Raw genomic sequence first — 11,321 nt, forward strand, 5'->3', positions numbered from 1 at the left:
GGAGTAACATGGAGTTTGCGAGCGTGTTTTGGTGACTGTCAATTTGGCTTGGTGAAGATGGTACTGTTGAGAGATTGGAGACAATTGGATGAATATTCTGAAAGAGTTTACAACACTAGAAGAAGATGATGGACGTTTAGAATTATGGAGTGTTGCAATCCATGAAGCAGACTTCACATGGTCCTGGGAATTATAGAACAATAAAAGAAGCAGTTGATGCACGCTGTTGAGGAACCTCCAGGTGACCATGCTTCTGATTGTCTGCCTGATGCCCATGGAAGAAATGGCCAGAGGACAGAATTTGTGAGCAAGCAGGGCGGGACCAGTTTTGTTTAGGTGGCAGAAGGGAGTTCTTTGGATAGTGGCGAGGTTTCAATATTTGAAATGCTCAAAATCTATCATCCAGCCTGCTACATCAGTTTTGCTAGTTTATACGTCACGGTTCGGTGGACTCAGATTAGAGTTAGCAGTATGTAGCAATTTGTTTTATGTATCTTCATAATGAAGCTAAGTCTGTAGGTGTGTGCAATAGGTGATTTTGGTATTAAACTAAATACTTGGAAGTAATATATATGTACTTGGTTGTAAAGTTGTAAAGGGGTGTTAAGTCTGATGTGGTGTACTGGTGTGTTTGGGTATGGATGTCATGCTTGGCATGTCTCATGCCTCTCTTTTAGTAATAAATATTTATTTTGGCCTTCCAAAAAAAATTCATAAATACAAAATAGTTAACATAGTTACAAGTGTAACGGCTCTATTAGTTATACCTAGCTAAAAGCATTAAAAGATTAAAAAAATGATAAAAAGAAGTTATAATTTAATACACTCTCTCAAACTAGAATGGATCTCTATTAATCCTAGTTTGTTAACAAGGTTGGTGAAAGATCTTAAATGGAGAGATTTTGTAAAAATATGTATTGCGTGGTTAACCGACTCAATTAGAATGAGATGGATTGCGTTGTCTTGAATTTTATCATGAACCACATAGCAATTTATCTCAATGCGTTTAGTGTGTTAATGGAAAATGGGGTTGGTTGCTATTTGGATTGCACTTCTGTTGTCACAATAGATAGTGACTAATATGTGGATAAGAATGTTGAAGTCGTGTAGAAGGTATTGTAATCAGATGAATTCACAAGTAACGTTGGCCAAAGCTCTGTATTTGGCTTCAGAGGATGAGCGAGAGACAATGTGCTGCTTCTTGAATTTCTAGGAGATCAGAGAGGTGTCCAAAAAGAAACAAAATTTGATTGTAGAACGCCTTGTGACTGAGCTGGCTCCTCGGCCAAAATTAGAAAATCTAGTTAGACTCGTGTTTGTCTTGCGTTTAAAGTAAAGGCCTAACGCTGGAGCATTTTTTGACGTATCATAGTATCTTGAAGTAAGGTTGCATGTGTAGCTCTCTTGGGGCATCCATTTGTTAACTGAGTCCGCAAATAGAAAAGTTGATGTCAAGACGAGAGTGTGTGAGATAAATAAGCTTACCAATAAGGCGCTTGAAAGGAGTAGGATCAGAAAGAAAATGAGCTTTGTCACAGTGCAAATTATAGCTTGGATCCATAGATGTGGAGGCAGGCTTTGCAGTTATGAGCCTTGTTTCTTGAAGATGATCCCGACTATATTTGCATTGACAAAGTGAGATGCCATGAATAGATCTTGCAATTTCAAAACTCATAAAATACTTTAGATTTCCTAGGTCTTTAATGTTGAAGGCAATGTCCAAGACTTTGTTGATGTTCTTTATATCAAGAAGGTTATTTCCTGCAAGTATCAAATCATCAACATATACAAGAATAGCCGTAAAAAATTAAAAAAATTCTTATTGAATAAAGAATAGTCTGATTTGGATTGGTAATATCCTAAGGATATGAGAGGTGGTTAATTTATGATTCCATTGCCAAGCTTGCTTGTTGAGACCATACATGGATCTCTTAAGCTTGCACTTTTGTTAGCGAATTTTAGCTCGTGAGGAATCTTCATATAAACTTCTTCTTCCAAGCACCATGTAAGAAAGTAGTATTTTTGTCAAGTTGGTGTAAAAACCAATTTTGACAAGATGTTATGGAAAGAATGAGTTTAATGGTTGTCACTTTAATAACATGGCTTAAGGTTTCGTGATAGTCCAAACACTCGGTTTGATTGAACCTTTTTGCTACAAGGCCAGGTTTGTACCTCTGATCAATGGTACCATTTGCTTGGAATTTTAATTTAAAAATCCACTTACAGCCTATGGCATATGTATTAGGATGAAGAGGATAAGATCCCAAGTATTATTATTAATAAAGGATTAGAACTCATTGTTATTGGCTCCTTCCCAATTAGGGTTATGGATGGCAGTGCAGTAGGAAGTGGGTTCAAGGATGGGAGATAACCTAAGATTAAAGGTTTTGTGATGATTTGATTAATTAGAATAAGAAATAAAATTAGAGATATGGTATAAAAGAGTACCCGTGTCAGAAAGATCGGGAGAGGAAGAGGTACATGTTAGCATGCCATAGGAGAAATCTAGAAGATATGTGTTTTTTTTTAATATTTTGGTGGATTTTCTAATGGTAAGAGGGGCAAAGTGGTGTGGAGAAGTTTTTTTACTGTAGTGATTAGGAGGGATGGGGGATGGAGGATGAACAGTGGGTGTGGAGAAACCTATGATGGGTGTGTTAGGAGTGAGGTGTGGTTGTGGTCATAAATGTAGCCATGGAAATAGTCATGGCTGGATGGGAATGTAGGATGAATAACTATGGAGGTATCTTGTTTGTGTGTTTGATATGGTAAAATATGTTCAAAAAAGATTCTATCACAAGATATGAACAATTGTTTGTTGTTGATGTCAAATGGAACATGTCCTTTGACACCATGTTTGTAGCCAAGGTATATACATTTGTGGGATCTACTGTCAAGTTTGTTTTTGTCTCTTAGAGCTAGTGTTATAGGCTAAGCAACCAAATGTTCTAAGGTCATTGTAACCAGAAACACGATCAAAGAGTAAAGTATAGGGAATCTTGTATTTTAAAAGCTTAGAGGGCATCCTATTGATGAGAAATACATCATGAGAAAGGGCATAAACCCAAAAAAATATCTGGTAAATGGGATTGGAATATAAGAGTGGGAATGTAGGCTATAAGAACACCAGTTAAGGATCTAGTGAATGTGATTATATCAATGGGCGAAAAGGATCCTACTTAAGGATTCAACGAATTGATTGTCTTAATGGGCTGGAAGGATCCCACTTGAGGATCCAGCGAATTGCTCACCTCAATGGGCGGCAAAGAATCCGCTTAAGGATCCAGCAAATTGATTGCCTCAATGGGAAACAATAATTCCACTAAAAGATCCAGCAAATTAATCGCCTCAATGGGCGGCAAGAATCCCACTTGAGGATCCAACAAATTAATCGCCTAAATGGGTGGCAAGGATCCCACTTGGGATCCAGCTAATTGATCGCCTCAATGGGCGACAAGGATCCCACTTAAGAATCCAGCGAATTGATCGCCTCAATAGGTGGCAAGGATCCCACTTGAGAATCCAGCAAATTGATAGTCTCAATGGGCAGCAAGGATCCCATTTGAGGATCCAACAAATTGATCGCCTTAATGGGTGACAAAGATCCCACTTAAGGATCCAGCGAATTGATTGCCTTAATGGGCGGCAAAGACCCCACTTAAGGATCCAGCAAACTTGATCGCCTCAATGGGCGAAAAGGATCCTACTTAAGGATCCAACGATTAGTGAGCGTACCTCAAGGAGTATTTCTATACTCAAGATGTAGCGAGCGTACCATTTTATGGAAGAGCTGGTTTCCTTGCCTTCGTCCATGGCGGCACACATCTCCTCCAAGGCGTCGGTATCACCGCTACCGCTGGTACCTTCTGGAATAGGGGATGGAGCTCTCATATTAACCATAATTGAAGGTGGCTAAGTATAAGAATGAAGGGTAATAGGTTGAAGGGTGATGGTGATAAAGAGGGTGTAGCCCAGGTTAGTTTTATCGAGACCCCGTGGTAGATGCCACTGTACTGATCAAAAAGTACAAGTGTGTGTGTGTTCCTTCTGCAAGGGTAGGGGGACTCAGGGACTTAGTTGGTTTATAAATTTGTATGGTGGTTAGATCTTGCTCACGACGGCGAGAAGTCTTGTATGGTTGTGTTTTACGGCGGTTTAGGGGTCCTGCTCACGTGAGGTGATAGTCCCTGTTGATGGATAATGAACATAGGTATAAGCTTCTAAGGGGTGTGATCATATGCAAGATGATCTTTGATAAGTGTTATGCTTTAGGGTGTAATTATGTGTATGGCTTAATATTTTCCCCACTCCCTTGAGGGAGAAGTATTTATAGAGGCCGTTTGGGCCTAGAATTTGGATAACCCCGAATGGTGGCTACCGCTCCCCCATAATCGGGAGGAATTATTGATTACCTATCTTTCAGGAGTAATGGAGGATTCTCTCTTCTTGCCTGGCATGTTTACATGTCATCGGTACCTTAAACGATTCTTCAAGACGTCGCCTGGTCAATGCAGATTTTTGAGCGAGAATGTATTAATTTAAAAATCTTCACAAATATAACACTACAAAACTGTAACAGCGAATACAAATTGTGATTATGCTAATTTTTAATTATTTTTTAAATGTTTTTATTTCTATCTAGAAATGTGTAATTCAAAATAACCATATTAAAGTTAGATACATTTTAATTTGTATCTTAATATCCTTAAACTTAATTTAATTCGTGACATTCTACTTTAAAATAAATATTTTCTTAAGAGACAAATATAAAATTGATTAAGTTATAGTTATATTATGGAATCACTTTTTATAAAAATCATAATTTTGTTTACGATATTTACCTCTTGTGTTTTTCTCTTTATGATTTGACGATATCATCGATGTTTTAAAAATCAGATCGAGTCGGCCAGTTCAACCGGTTGGATCGAGAATCGGAGATGAATCTGGTTGGGTCAACTTTTCAAAATCGGTAGTAGGTCAAAACTAGAGTAAAATTGAAAAAATCGAATTGAATCGTCTAAAACCATTCGAATCAAAGAACCTGAGCCGGTTTTATAAAATCGTCCAGTTAAAAAAATGCATTAAATTAGCCTCTTTTTTTTTTTAAAAAAAACTTTAATATGTTAATATCAAAACTTAACATACATTCTCCAATCACAAAAAAAAAACTGTGTTTTTTTACAATCATACAAATTTATAGATTTTATCACTCTGTTATAGTTTTTCTTTCAACTACACTTGATCGTCACCACACCATCTCTTTCAAACATACGCTGTCCAATTCAATATTGGTTGTCATTTAAGTCAGTATTATTTGTTGTTGTCAATTATTACTTGTTTGTCCTAGTTCAACTCATATTTGCTTTTTGTTGTTTAATTAAGTATATTGTATTGTCTATTTTTGATATTATATCTTATTTAATTTAGGTATTACTAACCATTTGAACTTTATTTTAGTTATTATGTTCTATTATTTTAATTTTTTTATAAACAAGAGGGTCGAAGCCCGAGAACAGAAAAATACTACGCAGCAACTACTCTAGGAGTAGATAAACCCAGAGAATCCTTTTGAAGAAGATTCTTGAGGAAATCAGGAGCCTCATCGAGAAACTGACAGTCAATCTTCAATTGTCTCCCAACCTTAGCTAGCTCATCAGCAACACAATTAGCTTCTCGAAAGGAATGCTCTAGCATCATGACATCATGTTTGGCCATTAGTAAACGAATATGACGAATCAAAGCACGTCAGAATCACCATTATTCTCTTTTTGCAAGATTGCACGAATAACTCTTTTAGAGTCAATACTAACAATAACCTTCCCAAAACCTCTAGAGCAAGAGATCTTAAGACCCTTAACAACACCCCACACCTCAACCATAAATGAATTGTAGCAACCAATAAATTTTGAGAAGCCGCACACCCAATTGCCTTTGTCGTCGCGGATAACACCTCCACATCCTGATATATTACCTTTACCACAGGCACCATCCACGTTAAACTTCACAAACGAAGTTTTTGGCGCTAACCATTTAACATCTTCAATAATATGTTTTTTTTCCCACTACAACATAGTTTGAATAAAGTTTAACTTATTTTATTGTAATTCTTTAATTTGTTCAAATTATTCTTAAATGAAGGTTGAAATGAAGTGTACAATTATATATTGTTATTATATGTACTATCGATATTGTTATATTAAATTTGTAATGAATTTTTAAAACATTTATTTTATTAAGTTGTGAACATATGATTATGTGTGACATACCTATAAAATTTAATTATATTATTTATTTATTTAATAAATGATTCGACCGTAAATTTAAGAACCTTCAATTAAAGTTCTATCGGTTGTTTGATCTCCATTTCAATTTTTAAAACATTGCTTTACACTTACATAGAGGATGCAATATTTTGTATTAATTTCATTAATTGAGTGGAAAAGATAAATTAAAAATTAGAGATAAAATTGAGTGATAAATAATAAACTATACAAAATAAAAAATTAATATTTTATATTCTTGTAAGGAGGGAGTAATAAAGAGCTTGCATACTTTGATGGTACACATAGATTTGACAACTTAAATGAGAGCCATAATTATTGGTCTGACTATTTATTCTTTGAAAATATCATCATAATAAGTTGATGAGCAAAGCATTAAGTACGTCCCTTTCTTTCTATATTGCTCTTGCTATAACAATTATATAATTCTTTATTAGGATAATTTATCCAAATTAGAACACTAAACATTCCAAATCTCATGATTCAATCATAAAAAAAGAAAACCAATTAAATATTTATTAAGCATGGGTTGAATTCAACAGATTTATATTAGGTAAAGATTGATAGAAAAAGGTATTGACGTTACCTAAAGAATCATACCAGAATCAGAATGAAAAAGTAAAAGAAAATTCAAAAGAAAAAAAGGGTAATAATTTGAAGAATTTGGTACAAATAATGACTATCTGATAAAAGCCAATAAAGCAATGTATGATGTGCTCATTCCTTTCTTCACTTTTGATGTAATTTTCATCTTATTCAGAAAAAATAATACAAAAAAAAAATGTTGAAAATGAAGTTACAAAATTTACTCGTTCACTTTAATAGTTCTCAGTGAAATCATTAGCTTCCACAAGAAAAAAAAAACTTTGTATCCTCCAAAACTAAGCAATGTGCAATCTTCACAGCATGTTTTCCTTTTTCTATGTTTCTGCAAAAGATCAAAGAGTGAATAAGTCACATTTTGTTTCTCAGCTCAGTTGGTAACTATGCAGTGACATCAGACTGCAGAGATGCGGATTCGAACATGCTATGAAATTTCAACCACTAAACTACTTGACCAAAAAATATTATGTACAACAATTACGTTACCTTATTTAATGAAGAATGGAGATGCTATTAGTGTTGATAAAAGAAACTGCCAAAAAGATAGTTAGGCGCGAAACATCGAGTGTCAGTGATTGTAGGCAAAAACAAACTCTGCAGCTGCATCAAAGAGATATGGAGAGTTTAGGCAGATGTTTTGTTAGAGATGTTGAGAAAATGAGAGAAGACAAAGGAAAAACCTTCTCTGAAACCGTAAGAATAACAGAATGTCTACATCACCGCGGGGCTAGGTAGCAATCTTTATAGTGGTGACCACCTACAAGAGAGGGGGACCAAAATCAAACCAAACCAAGGATAAGAATAAGACATGCAAGAGTTTCAACCAATAACTTTATTAGGAATTGGATTGTAGAAACGGTCAAATGAAATCTATTCGAGGAATTTTGCATGAATTTTTGCAAATTGAGTCGACTTGTCTGAAGTTATGAATTACCTTGTATGTTAAACTTTGTTTGTACATCGGTTTGTTTGATTAATCGAGTTGGTATGAGTATGACAGAAAAAATATTGCAGTTTTCATCAATAGAAAGGCAAGTTGATGTAACTGTAGGCGTGTGAATGAGGCAGCAACTCTTCTACTTCGACCCTCGAACTGGTGCAACTAGAGCATTTTCTGATTCGGTTACGGCTAACAGACTCGACTTCTGCTAAGAACACGCTGCAAACTGGTCTGTGATCGGAGAATCTTGACTCTCCGCGAACGTAAGATAATTGGCGGAGGCCTCTTCCGTGCCATAAGATCCGATCACACCATGCTGGCGTTCTTCTCTTTTGTTTTGACTGTCTTTCATCGCCTGCATATCTGTCCGAATTGTTTGAATATTTGTATGTGGGGGGAAAGTATATTTGCCCTTCGTTCCATCCTTCAAAGACGCGACCTTGTTCACGCTCTATATGCAGCTGCGAGAAAAACAATGATGTTATTTCAGATACTTCGAGACAAGAAGCAAAGCTATAGCATATTGTAAGACTCGGTATAAATTAACATACCTGGTCATTCTCTAACAATACTTTCCAATTATGCATCTCAACAAGAGCTTTTGCTGCACGGTAAGTAAGGGCTATCCGATAGTTTAAATCCCCGAGCCAGATTATTCGACTGCACCAATTAAGCCAAGAATTTTATTTAGTTTCGGAATCTCCAAGCATGAGGAATGGAAATATGTTCAGAGACAAAAGGCTTACTCGTGATCCAGAATAGTTTGAGGTGAACTCTCGTCGCCAATTCCATTAACTCGGGGAAACCTTGTCTTTCTGAGAATCTCCATTACATCGGAATTTCTCCTTAGCTCATCACCCTCCTTTTGTCCTGAAGTCAAATGACTACATATGAAGCAAAAGCTTGTTTTGTGCAAAGACATGCTAATTGATATCGAACCCTGAAAACGCAAGAAAAAGAATGAGATCGTCTCCTCGTCCGAGTTTGTTATGGACTATTTTATTGAAAGAATGTGATAAAATTTACCTTGTTTCCGAGATATCCCATCAATCCTCGGCCAACACAAGACACTTTCATGTTGCGAACATCGTCCCTTATATTGCTTTTCACCCAAACAGTTAGAAATATCCCAACCATTTGCTTACTAGCAACCAAACAATATCTCGAGCTCTCCGTCTGTCTATCTCTGTCCTCCATAGAGACAGACCCTCTATACGACATTGGTGAATACTGCGCTATAACCGGAGATTCCCCATTTTCGTCGTCTGAGGAACCCCATCTATAATTGGGCTCATAGTCACCTGTACTGTGACCAAATATCATTCTATCACACACGCTGAAACGTCGATCAAGGCATGCTTGAGGCACTAACATGTCATTGTCCATTCTCATACTATGACTCGAGGATTGAAACGACCTGCGATGGAAGAAAGGGGCTTCCTTCTGCCTCATAGACCCTTCAAAATCAGAATCTAACTCTACAACAGGATCAGGCAGCGGTGAATTAGTGTGACATTCACCACTTGTTCCGGGAAGACTATTTAGCGTCTTCCGAATAAGAGCTAGCCATTTTCTAGCAGGACCGTTGTCTTCTGTCCCTAAAACATTTCCAGCATTGAGAGGCACAATTTCTTGAAACCTGAGCGAAATATAACACAAACCATTTCAGATTTCGACCATTATCATATACACATTGCAAATTAAATAATCAGAAACTCACCCAAGAACATATATATCGGCGGGAGGAGAAGTATGAAGCCAATCTTCGAGATTCAAATAACTCGGCGGAGATCTTCCAGCTACATTCCAAGTAGCAACAAATATTCTACATACAGAAGAAAAAAAACTCAATAATAAGATAACAAATTAACCAAAATCTCATAACAACTACGCAAATCGAATCATGCATACCTATAGTTATTCACATCTGTAACGTGAGCCGCATCATGATCGCCCTTACATCGCCGCGATCTTTCCGAATGCCTTCTCTTAGTTCTTTCTGCATATTTAAATAATATAAATTAATTTTCCAAAAGACAAAAGCTTTATGAAACAGTATATGATTAGTACTGGTCACAAAATTAAATTTTCTCTTTATGAGAGTGGGGTTTAAGGAGGATGTGGTCCTAGGAGAGAGCAAAGTGCATATGAAAACTGAACCTGTCTTGCTTTTCTTGATAGTGCATTCTTCCCTCTTTGAACAGTAGTTGTTCCTCCACTCTTGATCAACACCTGAAAAAGATAAACCATAAAGTGAATAAAGCTGTGGTTTTTCCACTGTTGAATTCATCAAACTACACAAAACATAAAATTGGTTAAAACAAAAGTAAAGGTTGAATTCAAACAACAACAATATCAACATCAACATCAACATCAACAACAACAACAAGAAACTATGGATCTCGGGTTTCGAGTCGAAGACTCATTGAAGTAAGGGAAATTTGTTGAACAAAGAGAAATCAAGTTCCAACAGAAGCATGTTTTGAATGAAACTGAAAACTCAGATTCAAAATCCAATAGGCTATAATTGATTAACTGGAGAAAAATTGAGCAATGAACCACCTCCATAAAGAACATCATCTGCTTGAAAGTCTTCAGCTTTACTCTTAATATTGAACCATTTCTTGACCAGAGTTTTAGGCCATGAAAGCTGCTTCAACAAGAACAACAAAACAACAACATAGTAAACAATGTCAGAACAAAACAGAACATAACAACACACAAAAACAAATGAAATTGATGTCATTTATCACAAACCTTGCTTTTCTTCAAGTTTTCATCTCTCATTGTTGGTACAACTTCATATAGCTTTTGATTCTTGACGAACAACAAAGAACCAAACTAATAGTGGTTTTGAAGGAGAGAAAGTACAATTATAAAAAGACAAGGTTTGTGTTGAATTTTCTCTCTCTGGTTCTGATTTTGATGTGTGTAATCAAACAGAAAGAGACATAATAATCAAACCAGACACAACACAACACAACAAATTGATGATTCTCTCTCTATGAAAGAATGCAGAAACAAAACAATGAAGAACAAGAAGAAGACAATGTAGAGAGAGAAAGAGAGGGCAAAATCAATGTCGGAAACAAGAAGGTTTAGGAAGTTGTTGAAGACAATAAGAGAGAGAGAGGAATGGTGTCTGATTCTGATTGAGAACAGAAAACATAAACAAAAAGAAACAGAAAAACTCTCAAGTTGTTATGATAGGAGTATTAGTATTTATTTCACTTTCTTGTAGTTGTAACACACACAATAGGGTCAGAGAGTAAGGTTAGGCTTCAACTTATATACTCCAACACTAGTACTTCTTTTCTTGCATTTGGTCTTCTAACAAACAAAACCAATCACTTAAAACAAGAGAAAAAATAATAATTTTTCATTTTAAATGTAAATTTAATTAAATACTGTTGAATGAAAATTATTAAATTCAAGATATATGCATAAAAAGGTAAACATATTAATATCTTTAATTAATTTGCCATTAGTGTTTTTAT

The 11,321-nt window shown here is 35.8% G+C and overlaps 1 protein-coding gene across 2 annotated transcripts; it reads right to left on the bottom strand.

Moving 5' to 3' along the window:
- Positions 1–7,370: 7,370 nt before the first annotated feature.
- LOC131644426 (type I inositol polyphosphate 5-phosphatase 4-like) lies at positions 7,371–11,086 on the bottom strand. Of its 2 annotated transcripts, none has more exons than XM_058914921.1 (11): positions 10,582–11,086; positions 10,387–10,474; positions 9,985–10,056; positions 9,736–9,823; positions 9,545–9,649; positions 8,851–9,463; positions 8,571–8,764; positions 8,376–8,484; positions 7,819–8,285; positions 7,565–7,641; positions 7,371–7,484 (listed from the first exon to the last, which is right to left on the bottom strand). In XM_058914921.1, the coding sequence occupies exons 1-9, from the start codon at positions 10,609–10,611 to the stop codon at positions 7,905–7,907; spliced, it is 1,680 nt and encodes a 559-aa protein (XP_058770904.1). In that variant the 5' UTR covers positions 10,612–11,086; the 3' UTR covers positions 7,371–7,484; positions 7,565–7,641; positions 7,819–7,904. The 2 variants fall into 2 exon arrangements, with proteins under 2 accessions (XP_058770904.1, XP_058770903.1); XM_058914920.1 differs by having other exon boundaries at positions 10,387–10,477.
- Between the last annotated feature and the right edge of the window lie 235 nt (positions 11,087–11,321).

Source organism: Vicia villosa, linkage group LG1 (genome assembly GCF_029867415.1).
Source record: "Vicia villosa cultivar HV-30 ecotype Madison, WI linkage group LG1, Vvil1.0, whole genome shotgun sequence".
Taxonomy (NCBI): domain Eukaryota; kingdom Viridiplantae; phylum Streptophyta; class Magnoliopsida; order Fabales; family Fabaceae; genus Vicia; species Vicia villosa.